The 17,132-nt window shown below is 34.4% G+C and overlaps 2 protein-coding genes across 3 annotated transcripts; one reads left to right on the plus strand and one right to left on the minus strand.

Moving 5' to 3' along the window:
• Positions 1-1,437: 1,437 nt before the first annotated feature.
• On the minus strand, positions 1,438-16,696 carry LOC120119594 (pyrophosphate-energized membrane proton pump 3-like). Of its 2 annotated transcripts, none has more exons than XM_039139405.1 (16): positions 16,556-16,696; positions 14,589-14,649; positions 14,277-14,502; positions 13,153-13,356; positions 11,942-12,093; positions 11,713-11,860; positions 11,500-11,632; positions 10,272-10,444; positions 9,467-9,587; positions 8,613-8,800; positions 8,044-8,481; positions 7,779-7,943; positions 3,003-3,158; positions 2,473-2,584; positions 1,906-2,125; positions 1,438-1,640 (listed from the first exon to the last, which is right to left on the minus strand). In XM_039139405.1, the coding sequence occupies exons 3-16, from the start codon at positions 14,373-14,375 to the stop codon at positions 1,541-1,543; spliced, it is 2,409 nt and encodes an 802-aa protein (XP_038995336.1). In that variant the 5' UTR covers positions 14,376-14,502; positions 14,589-14,649; positions 16,556-16,696; the 3' UTR covers positions 1,438-1,540. The 2 variants fall into 2 exon arrangements, with proteins under 2 accessions (XP_038995336.1, XP_038995337.1); XM_039139406.1 differs by having other exon boundaries at positions 11,500-11,629; positions 11,710-11,860.
• On the plus strand, positions 15,116-15,493 carry LOC120120035. Its single transcript, XM_039139790.1, has one exon. The coding sequence runs from the start codon at positions 15,116-15,118 to the stop codon at positions 15,491-15,493; it is 378 nt and encodes a 125-aa protein (XP_038995721.1).
• Positions 16,697-17,132: the final 436 nt, after the last annotated feature.

Raw genomic sequence — 17,132 nt, forward strand, 5'->3', positions numbered from 1 at the left:
AAAAATAAAAATGAGAAAGTATATATAAAAAATGAAAAAGAAATTATTTTGAAATCTCTACCATTTTTTATTTTGTAAGGAAGGTGGTTCAAATATAGTGGAGGTGGTGGGGTATTTGGGGAAAATGAAATTAGAAAGTTTTGGGATAAATTAAATATAAAATAATTGTTCAATGACTTATTTGATGTTTTAGCTATAGTTTAGGGGTAAAATTAAATATTAATCATTTTCTTAACATTGCCGCATCATCAGTTTAACAGAGATGACGGTAGTGTGGTCGTTTTATTGTAAATTGACTACGTTCTTGACCATTTTATTACAAATCGATAATGTTAGTGACTAATTTGTCACTTTTAAAACTTTAGCAGGAAAAACAAAAACTTATTCAAACACTAATTACCAATTGTGTAGTTTACCATTTCAACCCGATTTCTTATTTTCTGTTCTGCTCAAATTGTGTGGTCACTGTGTAATGGCTTCTAGTATTTACTTTTTCTATTTTTAAAATGATATTTTGAAAGTAAAATTATCTAATATATAGATGGGGTAAATTTTAATTTAAAAAATTTAATTTTTGGATTAGAGTTTTAAATTTAAATTATAAGATTTCTAATTAAAATTATTGATGTGAATATTTGGGTTCTCTTTTTATTTTCTTTCTTATTTTCGTTTTGTTGCAAGTTCAATTATAACTTTTTATAATATTATTATACAAATTGATTCTAATTTAAATAATTTTTTTAATCATATATATATATACATCCATATTCTTTTTATATACGTAAATAAAATTTATAATATTATTTAATAAATTAAATACCATTTAAAATTACAAAACATATTTGTAATATTATTTTAAAGAAAATATTTAAAAAATAATAATAATGAGTATAAAGAAGTCAAGAAATTAACGAGAAGAGATTAAATTATAAAAATAATAAACTTATTATTAAAAACATAGATATTTTATAATGGTAGTGAAACATGAAATTCAAATTTGATTAAAAAGAAACTTAAAATAAGAAAATCGAATTGCCCATCCAGCTCATTGGTAGAGCGCAAGGCTCTTAACCTTGTGGTTGTGAGATCGAGTCCTACGGTAAACAATTCATAATTGCCGGATGTCTTCCACGGAAGTTGCTCTCAACCTAGCGTTGAGAACAGCCTACTACCTTATCCCCTACCCCATTACATATGGGAAATCATCAGCATACAAGTACTAAAGAACAGTGACTTTGCATAAAGCTTAGGCTATTAGTATGAAAGAAGAGAGAAGTCGGGCATTCGACCAATTCCAGAAAAGTTATCCCATCTCATCAGAATCCAATCTCTTTATATGATTTATTTATGAAGGTGTTCTTTAGGTGCAAACGGACATTCTCAGAGGATCATTTTGTATATTAAGCCATTAAATATAAGACATACTCTAGAACCATATAAATGAATTGGTTGATCAAAGTGCAAACTTTGTCTCTTATTATTTCAGATGAAAAAAGATGTAATGAGACAGGCAGCCATGGCCATTACAAACAAAAGTCTTTCAGAGAAACACTGGCGCCATTACAAGTGTTATGGTAGCAAGCATTTTTATGAGCACATGAATCGAAGGTCCAGCTGTGTCTTTGAATGGATCTCCCACACTGCAAACCCATATGTTCCAATTATTCTTCTTTTTATCATTATGATTGCCTATCTCTACCATCGTAGAGCTATGTTACTCTGACTCGTACAGATATGTGCCTAGCATGAGTATGATCAGAATTCCAATATATTTGGGGAGGTCATATCACCATACTTTCAGGCCATGGATATTTCAAGAAAAAAATGAGTCGGAGCAACATAGCTCTACATTTACCAACGAAAGGAACAAGAATATAAGAAAAAGGAAAGGAAAAGCAAACTTACGTATCTCCAGTAACTGCTGCTTTATGAGAATCACTGCCTTTACCACCGAGAGCTCCGGTTTCGATAAACTTCTTTGCGTTATCCCAGGCACCACCAGCTGTGTTCAGAAAGAGAGCCATTAAAATACCAGAAACTGTTGCAAACATCAGCAAAGCGGCCACAACTTTTGCTCCCAGGAGAGGATGTCCAGTATAGTGTCCCAAAATTCGGAATACAAAACCTGCAAATTGTTACACATTGACTGTGCTTAGATTGCCTAAAAAATCAACTAAACCGAATAGAAAATCCAAGAAACCACTTTGAATATCTAATCTCCTAAATTCTCTTTTTCTTTTAGTAAAAAATAATTTCCAACATTCTTGACATGGTTCTAGAGATTCCAACAATATTTCAACACATTTAAAAAATGAAACAAACAGAACAATGAAACTTATGAGAAAAAAATCAAAATGAAATGAAGGATAATGAAAAAAAAGGCGGAATTGAGGACTAATAAGATAAATATAAAAACTACCCCAGTATTGCAAAAACTAAACTAATAAAACCAGCAAAGAGTAATTAACGTACCAACTACAATTGGTGATACTATAGCCAAAGCACCCGGTTTTATCATCTCCCTCAAAGATGCAGATGCCACGATAGCAACACAGCGACCATAATCTGGTTTCTCCTTGTAGTCCTGCAATAAATTTGTAGAAAAATAAAGGATAAATGTTCACACAAGAGAAATGAAAGAAATTATAGTAAACAAACAACACGATTTAAAGAAATATTCAATTACTTTACATTTGTTTACATGATAGTAGAAAATTTTAAATCTCCTTCAGATCTTTATACTTTTGGAAAGAGACTTCAAAAGTGAACTACATGGAACAAAGACTGCAGTTGCACAGTTTTTTTTCTCTTCTTGTCACTTCTCTCATGATTCTTTTACCCGGATAAGAAATATTTTACAATTTCTTAGGGTTACTTCTGATTCAAATAAAATAAAAGAGCTTGCTGTTAAAGTACACTTTTTTTTTATAGAAATAGGAGGCCTCATTAAAAACCTCCCTCATTAAAGTAAACTAAAAAGGGAATTGAAATCTTAGACCCACCATGATACCAGGCCTCTCAATAAATTGTCTTCTAACTTCCTTAACAACCTCCTGAGCAGTTCGGCCAACTGCAGCACAGGCCCATGCACTAAATAAGAATATAAGCATGGAGCCCAACAATCCACCAATGAAAACCTCAGGAATGGCAATATCAACCTGAAAATTTATTCAAACTACAAATGTTATAAAAGAAAGAAAAAAGACTTCAAAGAGTCACTAACCTGAAAGTTTATTCAAACTCCATTCATTGCCACTTTTTTATATCTTTTCCCCATTATTTTCCATTTCTCAGAAACACCAATTCAAACACAATTATGTGCTTACAAGTAAAACCATGCATTTTTCTTTTAGTAAATTATTCAATCATTGCTTGTTTTTTATTTTATTCAAACCATTTTGTTGATAAAGAGTAAACAACATAGTGGATAAGAAAAGGAACTCTTTTTATTATATATTGTGAATGGTGAAAATACATCTTTTTATAGGAAAAGTTAGGAGTAAGTTTTCTATTAGAAGTAAACTACTTAGTAGTTATCCTTATCTATCTAACTTTCTAAGAATTAGTGTTATATTAAAATACCAACTTATTTATCGCATAACCTACACTCCCCCTCAAGTTGGGGAGTAAATGTTGAAAAACCCCAACTTGGATATAATCTCATCAAAGGCAATTCTTGGAAGTGCTTTGGTGAGAATATATGCTAACTGATTCTTCGTTGAAACATAATTGAGCTTCACCGTTCCACCATTCACCTTTCCAGAGATGAAATGTCTGTCAATCTCCACATGCTTCGTTCGGTTATGATGAACTGGATTCTTTGCAATACTTATTGCAGATTTACTGTCACTTTGAAGTTCAAACCATTTGTTGGCACATAACCCCAGCTCAGTTAATATTCTTTGAAGCCAAATTCCTTCGCAAATTCCAAGTGCCATTGCTCTAAATTTTGCTTATGCACTACTTCGAGACACCACCTCCTGTTTTTTACTTCTCCAAGTAACCAAATTTCCCCAAACAAATGAACAATAACCAGTTGTAGATCTTCTATCTGTTAATTCACCTGCCCAGCTTGAATCCGAAAAAATTCTTATTGTTCTATCATCACTCTTTCTAAAAATTAATCCATGTACTGGTGTCATTTTCAAGTATCTTAGAATTCTATTCACAGCCTCTAAATGTTCTTCTCTTGGATCATTCATATATTGACTCACTATACTGACAGGGAACGCAATATCAGGTCTAGTAAGTGATAAATAAATTAGTTTACCTACTAGCCTTTGATATTGTTCTTTGTTCACAGGACTTCCCAATTCTTCTCTCCTTAGCTTCATATTTGCTTCCATGGGTGTTTCAGCCGGCTTACATCCCTTCATTCCAGTTTCTGATAGTAGATCAAGGATATATTTCCTTTGGTTGATCATTATTCCTTCTTTTGACCTTGCAACCTCCATGCCAAAAAAATACCGTAAAGTTCCCAAGTCTTTGGTTTCGAACTCCTTCGCCAGTAGCTTTTTCAATCTTTCTATCTCCATACAATCATCACCTGTTAGAATGATATCATCCACATAGACAGTCAAAATTGCCTTTTTGTTGTTTGAAGATGTTTTGACAAATAAAATGTGATCTGATTGACATTGCTTGTAACCATCCTAAATAATCACCTTTGTAAATCTGTCAAACCAGGCTCTTGGAGATTGCTTAAGTCCATACAAGGACTTTAGTAATCTACATGCTTTTCCTGTATTACTCTTCACACCCGGTGGAATTCGCATATATACTTCCTCCTCCAAGTTTCCGTTTAGAAATGTGTTTTTGATGTCTAACTGATGAAACACCCAATTCTCATTAATTGCTAATGACAAGTAACACTCTCACAGTGTTTAGTTTTGCTATCGGAGCAAACGTTTCATGATAATCAACTCCAAAAGATTGAGTGAATCCTTTCGCCACTAATCTCGCCTTATATCTTTCAATGCTACCATCAGCTTTGTATTTTACCGTGAATACCCATTTGCAGCCGACTGGTTTTTTATCTTTCGGAAGATCAACTATAATCCAAGTATTGTTGTTTTGCAGTGCTTTTAATTCCTCTTCTACTGCCTTTTTCCACTTAGGATCTTTCAATGCTTCTTCCACCGTTTCTGGAACAGTAATGCTATCTACACTTGCTGTAAAGTTCTTAAAACAAGGCGTTAGCTTTCCATATGCAACAAATATCTCAATTGGATAATTTCTGCATTTTCTTACTCCTTTCCTTTGAGCAATCGGCAAGTCATTATCATCAATTAAAACATTTAATTCAGTGGAAGAACTCTGATTACCTTCTTCATTCTCCAAAGGATTCTCATTCGGTTCCGGTTCATGACAGTGTCCATGCTGTGTGGGAGACTCGGGATTAGGTTCAGGGATTGATTTAGAAATTGGTTTTTGTCGTCTCTTATAAATCTGCAACTCGGATTGAGGTATTTGAGGTGAAGTGATATGTTGATCATGCCGAGGTAAATGTGTTTCGGTGGACTGGTTTGGCAAGGATAAGTTTTTTGGGTTCGGTAGTGTTGTTTGGTCTGGCTGTAGCGATTTTGTAGGCTTATTCGACTGGTTTAACTGGTTTGACGGTACTGGTTGATCAAAAAGAGCTGGCTGCAAATCAAGTGACAATTGTTGTGAGTCAATAAACTGATATTCATTATATGACTCCCCCTGAATAGCAGTTTTAAGGAAAAAAGGTGTTTTTTCAAAGAAAGTAACGTTCATAGTAATAAAGAATTTCTTTGTACGAGGATAATAACACCGAAAGCCCTTTTGAGTCGATGAATAACCCAAAAACACACACCGAAATGCTCAAGGATCTAATTTAGACCTGAAAGGAACAATGTTATGAACGAACACAGTACAACCAAAAACTCTAAGGGGTACCAATGAAGTCATCGGTTTAAAATTGGGAAAAAACTGAAGAAAAACATCTCTCAGACACTTAAATTGTAACGGTTTACTAGGGAGATGGTTAATCAAATAAGTGACAGTTAAAAGGGCTTCCCCCAAAAATAATTAGGAATATTTGTGGAAAAAAGTAGAGACCAAGTAACCTCAAGAAGATGCCTGTTTTTTCGCTCAACAATCTCATTTTGTTGAGGAGCATTGACACACGAAGTAAGATGAATAATCCCGGTTTCCTGAAAGAAAAAACCCAAAACATTGGCAAAATACTCACTACCATTATCAGAATGAAACATTTGGATTGAACACTGAAATTGAGTTTCAACCATCTTATGGAACCGTTTAAATATTTCACAAGCTTCAGATTTGGTTTTCATGAGAAAGGTTCAGGTAGTACGAGTGTGATCATCAATAAATGAAATAAACCACCGAAACCCATGTAAAGATGCGACCCGAGATGGTCCCCAAATATCACTATGGATCATGGTAAATGGTTTGGACGGTTTATATGGAGAATGTAGATAAACACTCCTAGTTTGTTTAGCAAGTGGACAAATATCACAAGAAAAAGATTTTGGACTCTTATTGACAAACAAATGTGGAAACAATTTTGCAAGATAAAAGAAACTGGGATGTCCTAAACGAAAATGCAATAACATAACATCGGTTGAAGGTTCAAGTAAAGGAAATTGTTGTATAACATGGTAGGAAGTAGATGGGTGTGAAAATAAAGTTGCTGGAAGTAGGTAAAGACCCCCACAAAGCCTAGCACTGCCAATCACTTTCCCCGAGCTAGAATCCAGAAATTCACAAAAATCAGAGTTAAATTTCGTGATACAGCATAAATCGGCAGACAACTTGCTAATGGAGATAAGATTGCAAGTGAGATTGAGAACATAAAGAACATGAGATAACAAAATGTCATGATTTATTCGAATAGACCCATGATCGGCAACACCGGATAGAGAACCATCAACTGTTCGAATATGAAAGATAGATGAGTCGGCATGAAAAGTGTGAAAGCAAAGATCACCTGTCATATGATCACTTGCACCATAATCTACAGCCCAAGTAGGAGTGGTGGATGTATTAGCCAAAGTAGCAGAAGGAATTCTACCTGCAGGTATTGATTGGGAATTAGTGTTTAACTGACTAAAAAACTGCTGCAACTCTTCCATTTGTTTTTTAGTAAACGAACTTCCTTGTAAATCAGTATTGACAGCACAGTTTTCTTGAGTATCACGTTGTTGATGTTGTTTTGAAGACTTCCCATCAGTAGGCTTGCCATGTAATTCCAACAGTAATCCCGCAGATGGCCAACATTCTTACAATAGTCACACCAAGGTCTCCTCTTCTTTGGCCGAGTAGTAGTTTGAGAGTGAAGGATATAATTGTCACCATTCAATCGGTGACAGGTGATAGAGGCTGAAGAAACATCAGAATGAGGTGAATTAATGAGGAATTCCGAAGTGACCTTCGATGAAGAAGTGGTGGAATTGATGATCGACTGCTAGATTTAGGGTAAAAAAGAGGGGGGGAAATCGGCAAGATTTAGGTGAAGGATCGGTCACCTAGCTGATACCATGTTGATAAAGAGTAAACAACATAGTGGAGAAGAAAATGAACTCTTTTTATTATATATTGTGAATGGTGAAAATACATCTTTTTATAGGAAAGTTAGGAGTAAGTTTTCTATTAGAAGTAAACTACTTAGTAGTTATCCTTATCTATCTAACTTTCTAAGAATTAGTGTTATATTAAAATACTAACTTATTTATTGCATAACCTACACATATACCGCCTTCATTAAAGCATAAGTATAATAACACAGACCAGACCTGTTTAAAGGATTGACGTGCAAAAGATGAAACCTCATCCATATATGCACTAAACAGAAGAAAAGAAGCAAGTGCTGCAGATCCAATGGCAAAACCCTTGGTGGTAGCTTTTGTGGTGTTCCCAACAGCATCAAGAACATCAGTAATCTCTCGCACACTCTCTGGCTGTGCAAGGCATTAACAGCTAATTTAGATGATCCAAAAAGAAGAAACTGCAATATACAGATTGTTAACAGTAGAAGCTAGAGAATCAACCATATAGTACCTGCTGACTCATCTCTACAATTCCACCAGCATTATCAGCTATTGGACCAAACATATCCATGGTTAGAATATAGGCCGCGGTGCTGAGCATTCCCATTGTTGCTACAGCTGTTCCAAACAACCCACCAGTTGGGCTTCCTGTTTCATCCACAAGCCCTGAGGTGTGACCAAGCCAAAATGCAGAAATAATAGATATACTTATCACAAGAACAGGAAGTGCTGTCGATTCCAGGCCCAAGCTGACTCCAGCAATAATGTTAGTCCCATGTCCCGTAGAGCTAGAAAGAGCTAATGTGCGTACAGGCTCATGCTTGTAGTCGGTGTAATATTTGGTTATCCAGACGAAAACATATGCTGTAATAATACCAACTAACCCACACAAGGAAAAGTTCAACCATGCAGAAGGTGCTTGATCAGTATAAAGCAACCACCGAGTTGACTGCAACAATTTCAGAAAAGAAACAAGTCCTGAATGAGCTTTCGACCAATAAATAGAAATATAAATGGCATTGGCAATATTTCAAGACTTGACAAGAAAAAGCAGAAAAATTATTGCAGAAGATATATTACCCCAGCAAATGTTAGAACAGCCAAAACTATTGTAACAGAGTATCCTCTCTGAAGGATTGCCATTGGATCCTCTAATGTAACTTTCACACTGGAGTCACGTGTACCCCTAATTGAAAATATTCCAACCGATGATACAACCAGGTCAAATGAGTGCACAACAAGAGGAAACAGGATGAAGCCAGATGGGTCTGCATGAATATCGAAGATGAGTCAACACCAAAAGTACACTCTCAACATAATTAATATGCTAATGTCAAAGGAAAATAAAATGAAACAACCACAAAACTAGCAACTGAACAGGAAATATTTTTCAAGCTGTCTCTTATTTACGTTTTCCCAGGTCTGAATCTTTAATATAACTAAAACCGATGGAAACACTCTCGTAACCAACAAGCTTAGTTCACCATACTGGATGCACACTTCTGCATACCTGTTTTTCAACAAGGTGGATCCGAAAACTACAGATGTAAAAGTTAGCAATCAAGACTAGTGATTCCTGATTACTTCCAGTTAGAGATATATTCTAGTTTGTTTCTCTCCAACATTAGGTAACAGTCAAATAACACTACTTGAACACTGTTACAGCCCTCTTTAAAACCTCAATGAATTACACTTAACGGAATGAAATCAGGACACAAGAAAACTTCTCTTTATCTCAACAAACTGCAGATTTTAGTGTCTTTTACTGGTCAGGAATGCTTTAACTTTCATCTTGGGTCATGGTAAATTTATTAAAAATATAAATAAATGCAATTTTTGCAGTTGTCAATTGTCATTGTTAAAACACAAGGCATTCACTAGATGCAACAGTATAAATATGTTAAAACTCCATAAAAATGAGAACTTGAACACGCCTTCAATTTTACACCGCTGAGCCATTGTTCCACCAAGTATCATGGCACTAATTATCTCAGCTGCAATGCTTTCGAAAAGATCTGCACCTCGTGCAGCACAATCACCAACATTGTCCCCAACCTTCAGTACAAAAAATTCAAGTAACAAACATAACTACCAAGACAAATTAGTGAAAACACATTAAAAAAATAAAAATAAAGCAGAATCATTATTGATGTAAATTTGGTCACACTTCTCCCAATATTGGTTTGCAGTACCTATGTTCAGCCACCTTCCATATTTAACTTCATTCAACCAATAAAATTTTCTAAGTAACAACATTTTTAAATAAATTACTTCAGTTTTCCCTAAAACTAGAAGGTTCAATTCTTTATGGTAAAGTAAGATAGAGTTCAAAACAAAATTAAAATATAAATTTGAATCTAAGAAAGGCAACAAATTATGTGCAAAGCCAAGTACAAACATATCCCCCTATAACTTGCATACAGTTATGCTATCATTATTAAATATTTAACAGAATCACAATTGCTCTAAAATACAGCTTCAAAACTTTCTTTCAATGAACAACCATATGGTCAACTCCTGCAACCATAAACCTTCAGTGTTCAGTCCAGTTCATAAATTAACAGATTCATTGTATAAAACAGGAAACTACATCACATATGCACAAGCTTTACATATTTTTCCAACTCAACTAAACAAATAATATAAGAATAAAGCCAAGTTAATTAACTCTAAAATGACTAACTATATATCTTAAGCATCAATACAAATAAAGAATTTGAGGAAGTTCAAATTCAATACCAAATCTGCAATTACAGCCGGGTTTCTAGGATCATCTTCAGGTATTCCTTGTTCTACTTTTCCAACAAGATCTGCCCCAACATCAGCTGCTTTTGTATATATTCCACCACCCAACTGGGCAAACAGGGCAACAAATGAAGCTCCAAAACCATATCCCACAAGAAGAAGAGGCACTGAAAGAAATAAACAATATCAATCAAGGAGTCACCAGTACTATTGATTCTAAAACCCAAGAAATGCTAGTTTAAGGTGAACACAGAATCAACAACTACAGTCCAAATATAGACATGTCTGCATACAGTCCACAATCCACATGCATACATGCGTACATGCATATACAGATCACTTGGACACTGCAAGCCAGCATAGCACCTGAATTGTCTAAGTGAAAACAATTGTTCACCATGAAAGACAAAGTTAACAGATATATATCGTCATAAAAAACAAACACAGAAATTTGCAGATAGCAAAGACTAGATGTTAGCAACAATATGTCAAGAATAAAGAATACCATGTTACCAACACCCACTAAACACAACACCATGTCAAGAATAAAGAACAGTGTTACCAACACCCAAAAAAATCATACATAAGATATTACGCGTATAGGAATAGGTTTCAATGCAAACATGAGAGACATACTCCAAAATAAGATGTTTGGTATAATTTAACCAAGAACCTTGAATCACAAGGTTTTCAGTCATTCTAACATCAATCCTAAAATTAACATGAAGAGTTATTCAAATCATTAACTTTGGCAAGAATATAGTAAGAATTATTCTAAGGAATGCTGTCCCACCTTATCCATAGGTTTGTATTTTGTTAGTAATTCAGAGAATGTTTATCTGTGATATTAATTCATTAATAAGAAATATTGCAGGCAGTCAAAGAAGGATTAGAAAGAAGTGGTACCAAATGTCAGTTACAGATATAACTAAATGACTAAATTACACTAAAGATCACACGTGATGAATTTGTAAGGTAATGACCAATCTTAGATAGCCAAGAGAACCAACTTCTAGCTACTTTCATTAATATGGGAAAAACAAGAAATCATGCTTATACATCAACCAACATTTCGCCAAGAGAAGATGAACATTCAAGAAGTATCAGTCAGCATGTTCTCAATATACATATGAAGGAAAAGGAAAGAACCATGTAATAAGAATATCCATCGGCACAAAGTACATTAATACAAATTAAGAGAATAAGGAAATTAATTACATACAATCTGTGACCTTCATTGAACCAGGTGAACCCACTTCCAGCCAAACATAAAATGCTGCATAAAGGATGGCTATACCAAACACAGCCATACCAACCACCACCAAGGCAGAAAAACCACCAGCACGGACAGCTATCTGCATGATATGATTGCACTTAGTATTCGAATCTGCAAGCATTCAGAAATCTATGCTAAGGATGTTGCCCTGGATACAACCTGCAATGCTTCTCTTGCTGACCGTCTTGCAGCACTAGAGACTCGGACATTTGCGCGAACTGATACCCACATTCCAACATACCCAGCAACACCTGAACAAAGAGCCCCTAGAAGAAATGCAGCAACAGTGATACATGCAGATGTTGCCCTGCACATAATCATATTTATCACAAGGGTAAAGAAAAAGAAGTCGAATTCTATTTTACATAATGTTCATATATATCACAACCTTCCTAGGCCTGAGGATTCTTGTTGGGGAGTTGTATTTCGAAACAAATATATGCTAAGGATCACTAGCGCTAGCAACATTGCCATCTTGGAGATAGTACCATACTGTGTCCTGAAGAATCCTTCTGCTCCATCACGTATAGCCTCCGAAATCTAGAAACAAAAAGGATAAGCTCGATACAAGCCTGTGGGGAGATTGCTAAAAAATAATAAGTTCTTAGTCACATTTTAAGGGTTGACAAGAAGATGATAAACAATAAGGGGAACCTACCTCTCTTTTATCTAGATAAGTAATAATACAAAGCAGTAAAAACTAAGAAAGCATGGTGTTCTTATCCTTAAGAATTTCTTCTTGCTATAAATGGATACAATGAAGAAAGTAGACATTTTTCTAGTTCTATGTATACTAATTGTTATGTTAATAACTTATGGATCAAGTCATCCAACAATTCACAGGAAAACCTAATTCGATTGGTAAAGCTCTAACCTTGTCTCGGTTCCTAGCATGTGAAGACCCTATGATTAATAATATATGAAATTCGTTGGAGGGAGCTCCTAACCTTAGACTCATTAGAAAGAGAGTTTCAAACCTGTATAGATTGAAATAATTTCTATCTTGTATTATCACTAAGAAATATCCCCTTATATAGAGGTCATAGTGGGTTTTATTGTAGTAAACTAAGAAACTAAAATTAACTTGTAGAATTTATAATTAAGGAAACTAAAATTAAGCACTTTTAATTGCAACAAGATACTTGCTAAATAAATTATTCTAATTAGGAATATTACTAAAATAAACACATTTGCCTTCTTTCCATTTTTTACACTTTTGATTTCTTGTCTTGTCCACAAAAGCAACTGTAACACTATTCAAATGTAAAAACAATTTCAAATTTTCAATTGATGTCGAACAAAAATGTCCTCCATCGTCAATATTTCTGATCAAACCTTATATCAAACTCTAAGACTCATCAGACATGATTGTTGTAAATTAAAGCAAACCATTGTAACAAATTTGATAGGCACTGAGAATAAAACATTCTAATTAACCAATAACAAAATAAACACTCGCAATGTATAAAAGACATTTTCAATTTGGAGAAACGTTATATTTAAAAATTCTAGAGAAGCTTTTAATAAAAAATTTCCAGAAGCATAAAGAAAGCTTGAGATTATGACTTTACGAAGTTATTTTTACATAGAGAAATTTACCTGAACCATCTCCGGAGGCCCTTCATCCTTGGAAAGGACCCACTTTGTGAGATAAATTGACAAAAGGAAGCTGACAATGCAAACTGAGAAGACAAAAACAATGATTGGAGAAGTACTTGCTCCAATGTAAAAGACATATACGAAGCCTAAAAGGAGAAGTATGACAAGAACTCGAACATTTATTCCCCTGAGAATTCGAAAAATCTGCACAAATGAATTAGTCAACTAAAGAACACAAAAGAAAATGAGTGGCACAGATTGCAAGAGGAGAGAGATTAAAATATGCTTAGTTACTGTTAGGCAACAGCATAGAAATGAAAAGGTAAAGGATTCCACATCACTGCTTATTTTTTGACTAAAATATTCAACTGCGATTTTTTATTAGCTTGTTTGCTTAACTCAGCCAATACTAGTCATACTGCCATCCACACCAATTCAGCAGTCTCTGTGAAGCGAATTCTAAACTTCTTTTCCTTTTTTTATGCTACACCCTAAAAACTCTAAGCAAGGATATTTTTCTCTGTTATATTTAATAACGCTACGACTGTAATAAACACCAATACACCATAACACCAAAAACAGCAACCGAGTGAATATTAACCACATATATGCACAAGATAATAGTCAAGGATCTTAATTGCAGTTAAGAAGGTAGAATATGGCAAAAAAGAATCAGGATTTATTTTGTAGGCATCATAACAAGTATATGAAATACCAATGGTGCTAGAAAAGAAATGTTGGAATGAGCATTCTCACCATGGAAGCTTTCAAGCAATTGCTTAATTGTAGAGTTTTAAATCAGATAACTCTGCTCACTGACAGTATATGGCTAAAATACACTTAATCTATGGCAATATTCAACTATCCCAATGCCACTACAAACTAACAATGAAAAAAATGATCTGTCCAATAAGAAATGACAAAATCAAAGATAAAATAATTCCTCCTCTCAAAATATAGTTTAACCAGGTATTTGAAACAAAAAATGCGGGATAAAAAAAATTACTAAAATATCAAAATGAAAAATGAGAAGGAAACAAGACATCATGGCCAAAAATTCCAATGCACACTCATCCACAACTAACATACCACACAGGGAACTGAGACAAACATAAGATCCTTACCAAGGGGGTATAAGGTTTACTACGCATGTTCGGAAATGTCCTTGTCCTATCTTGGTAAGGCCCCAAATTACCATTCTCAACGTCATCTCCCATCATCATGGCACTGGCAGAGTTTTCCCTCCGGACAACTGAAAAAGTGTACTCCTCAGAATGGGGCAAATCACCCCCTGAACTTGGTCGCTGAATTTTGACTGCTTTAGTTTGTACAGTGAAACTATAATTTCCCCTGAGAGATACAAGATAATCAACTTCTTTATTAACAAATGTTGTGATTTGGTTCAATAGCTTCTATTCTTGCCTTACTTGTCTTACCTCTAAAATTCTAGATCCAATAAAATATTCCAGTTCAAGGATTTTTTGACAAGTTAATTTCCTGCATAGAAAGAATAGAACATTTATTGGTTAAAACATACGAAAACAGACAAAAATTACAAACATTTAAGGTTTGAGTACATTAAATCCGAGCTTCCACTTTGGTGATGTAAAAACGGTATCTCATCAGTGAATAATACAATTTTGGGCATATAATTGGACAAGGGTTCTTAATTCATACCATTGCCAACTATAAAAATCAAATATCTTAGGCCCCCAGGCCTAGAAATGTGATCATGGAAGTACTCTACATTGATCGGAAGAAAATGCAATTATGTAAAAGCCCCTACTTACGACTGTCTCTGAGCGATAAAAAATGCAAACCCAGAAAGTGGTGAGAAAGTAATTGCATAGACAAAGCCCCTACTTACAACTGTCTCTGGGAGATAAAAATACAAACCCAGAAAGAGGTGGGAAAGTAACTGCCTAAGGTATGTTGGACTCCTCCTCCTATTGATTTTTATAAGATGAATGTGGATGGAGCTGTTAGTAGAATTGGGATGATTGCTGGAATTGGGGGTATTCTGCGTGATTGGAATCGATCTGAGCTTATTTCCTTTTCACAAAAGGCTGGTCCTAATCCTATCATTCTAGCAGAATTGAAAGCTATCAAAAGAGGCATTGAAATCTTTGTCGCCTCAGATTGGGTGTCGAAGGGAAGACTCATTCTGGAAAGTGACAGTAAGCAAGCAGTGGATTGGATTCATGATCAAGTTCCTACTTTTCTTTTTAATTTTGTTCAGGACTTAGTGACTACTGTTTCTAGGCATGATATTATTGTGAGGTGGATTCCTAGGAGCTGTAATTGCGAGGCTGATAAATTTGCTAAGGAGGGGATTGGCTGATGGTTAGCTGTGTTTCAGTGGGTTTGGGTGTTTAGCAGTAAGGTTTAAATGGTGTCTGTTTAAGTTTTATGTAACTCTCAGGAGTTCTTTTTAGGCTTATGTACTTCGTTTGAATTCAATATATTGAGACACTCTTTTCCTCCTTCCGCTAGTTGGTTCTTACTATAGGGTAAAGAACCACTAAGAGGGAGGTTTTTAATGAGGTCTCCAATTCCTATCAAAAATAAATAAATCTCTCACCATGTTTACTAAAAATGAACATTTAAACTATATATATTTAAAAATCTCATATTTTTGTGTCTGGAAGTTGTGTAAAATACCATCCAAGTTTAGTTAGGTGGAATGATGGAATGGAAAAGAGGAGTCGTTAATGCAATGTTGAGGCTTAGGCTATTAAGGTGATAATAAAACCCAAGCACTTAGCCATTAGATTGGAAAATTTTCCCTCATTTAACCTTAGACAATCCCCTAAATATATAACAATTAACCATCTCACAAAGGCTCAACCTAAATATAGAACATCTTACGAGATTAGATCCACAAAATATTATTTTGATCTCTAATTAACCGTCGCTTCCCCTGATAGCATTAACAAGAGGTATTCGATTAATTTTTGCAAAAGGCCATTAGAAGATAATAAATTAGCCACTAATGAATTAGATTTTTTTCCAACTCACCCATTTGCAAGAATCAAGCAATATTTTGTTCCATTTTGGTCTACCATAAGACAAACACAACAAAACTAATTCCACCCAAATTTCATTAATTTTAGTTCAGCATTCATAAATCATGTATTTTTCTCCTTTCTTCCCGATATCATGAATGGAAATAAAATAAAGCGAAAAAAAAAAAAAAAGTTAATCTGAGTAAACCGAGCAGTAAGTTTTCAATTTTCAAAGGTTACAAAGAGTTCTCATTCCCGACATCTCATGAAGATAATGAAGGGACCTCCCTATGAAACATAAGAACATAAGATCCAAATCCGAAACCCCAGAGTATTGCATGATTTGATCTCGAAAATAATCAATTAGATCTATAAGAAAATTAAAAGATTACACATACCGTGTTCAATGGCCGCGGCGAAACCATGTAAATGCCATTAACTGGAAGAAAAAAAGTTAACGCTCCCCCTCGCTATCTCTGCGAAAACCGAAATTTTGCAGAATTTTTAATGTTAAACTTTTCACCGGTCGAGAAAGAAGGATTTTATGCTTCCTTTCACCAATCTTTTCACTGTTTTTTTCCCCTTATTAAGTCGATTGACCCAAATTTGTTTTGGCCCTTCTTTTTTTCAAAAGTTGACGCTTAAGTTTTATGATAAACTACATATTTAGTCACCCATCTATTCTAATAGTTTCATTTTAATCATTCAACTATTTTTTCTCAAAATCATACCTAACATTTTTTATTCCGTTTTGATCATATGCCATTAAAAATTATGACAATATTAACGTATCATTCATTAAAAAATAAAAATTATGACATCGATAGCTTTGTTTATTTTTTAATGATAACTGATTAAAATATAATTAAAATGTAGTATTATGTATGATTTTTTAAAAAATATTTTTATAAAAGTGAGTGTTCAATTGAAACGGCCGTAGAGCCACATTGGATCTAGATAGCAATGGCCTGTTAT

This window comes from Hibiscus syriacus, unplaced genomic scaffold (assembly GCF_006381635.1).
Source record: "Hibiscus syriacus cultivar Baekdansim isolate YM2019G1 unplaced genomic scaffold, ASM638163v2 tig00110332_pilon, whole genome shotgun sequence".
Taxonomy (NCBI): Eukaryota; Viridiplantae; Streptophyta; class Magnoliopsida; order Malvales; family Malvaceae; genus Hibiscus; species Hibiscus syriacus.

Bases quoted from the DNA above. Each gene is read 5' to 3' on its own strand.
- LOC120119594 (XM_039139405.1), bottom strand. From the start codon at position 14,375: ATGATGATGGGAGATGACGTTGAGAATGGTAATTTGGGGCCTTACCAA. The intron at 11,633-11,712 runs GTTGTATCCAGG...CATATCATGCAG, and splicing joins CAGCAAGAGAAGCATTGCAG to ATAGCTGTCCGTGCTGGTGG. The intron at 7,944-8,043 runs GTACTATATGGT...TGCCTTGCACAG, and splicing joins TTGTAGAGATGAGTCAGCAG to CCAGAGAGTGTGCGAGAGAT.
- LOC120120035 (XM_039139790.1), top strand. From the start codon at position 15,116: ATGAATGTGGATGGAGCTGTTAGTAGAATTGGGATGATTGCTGGAATT.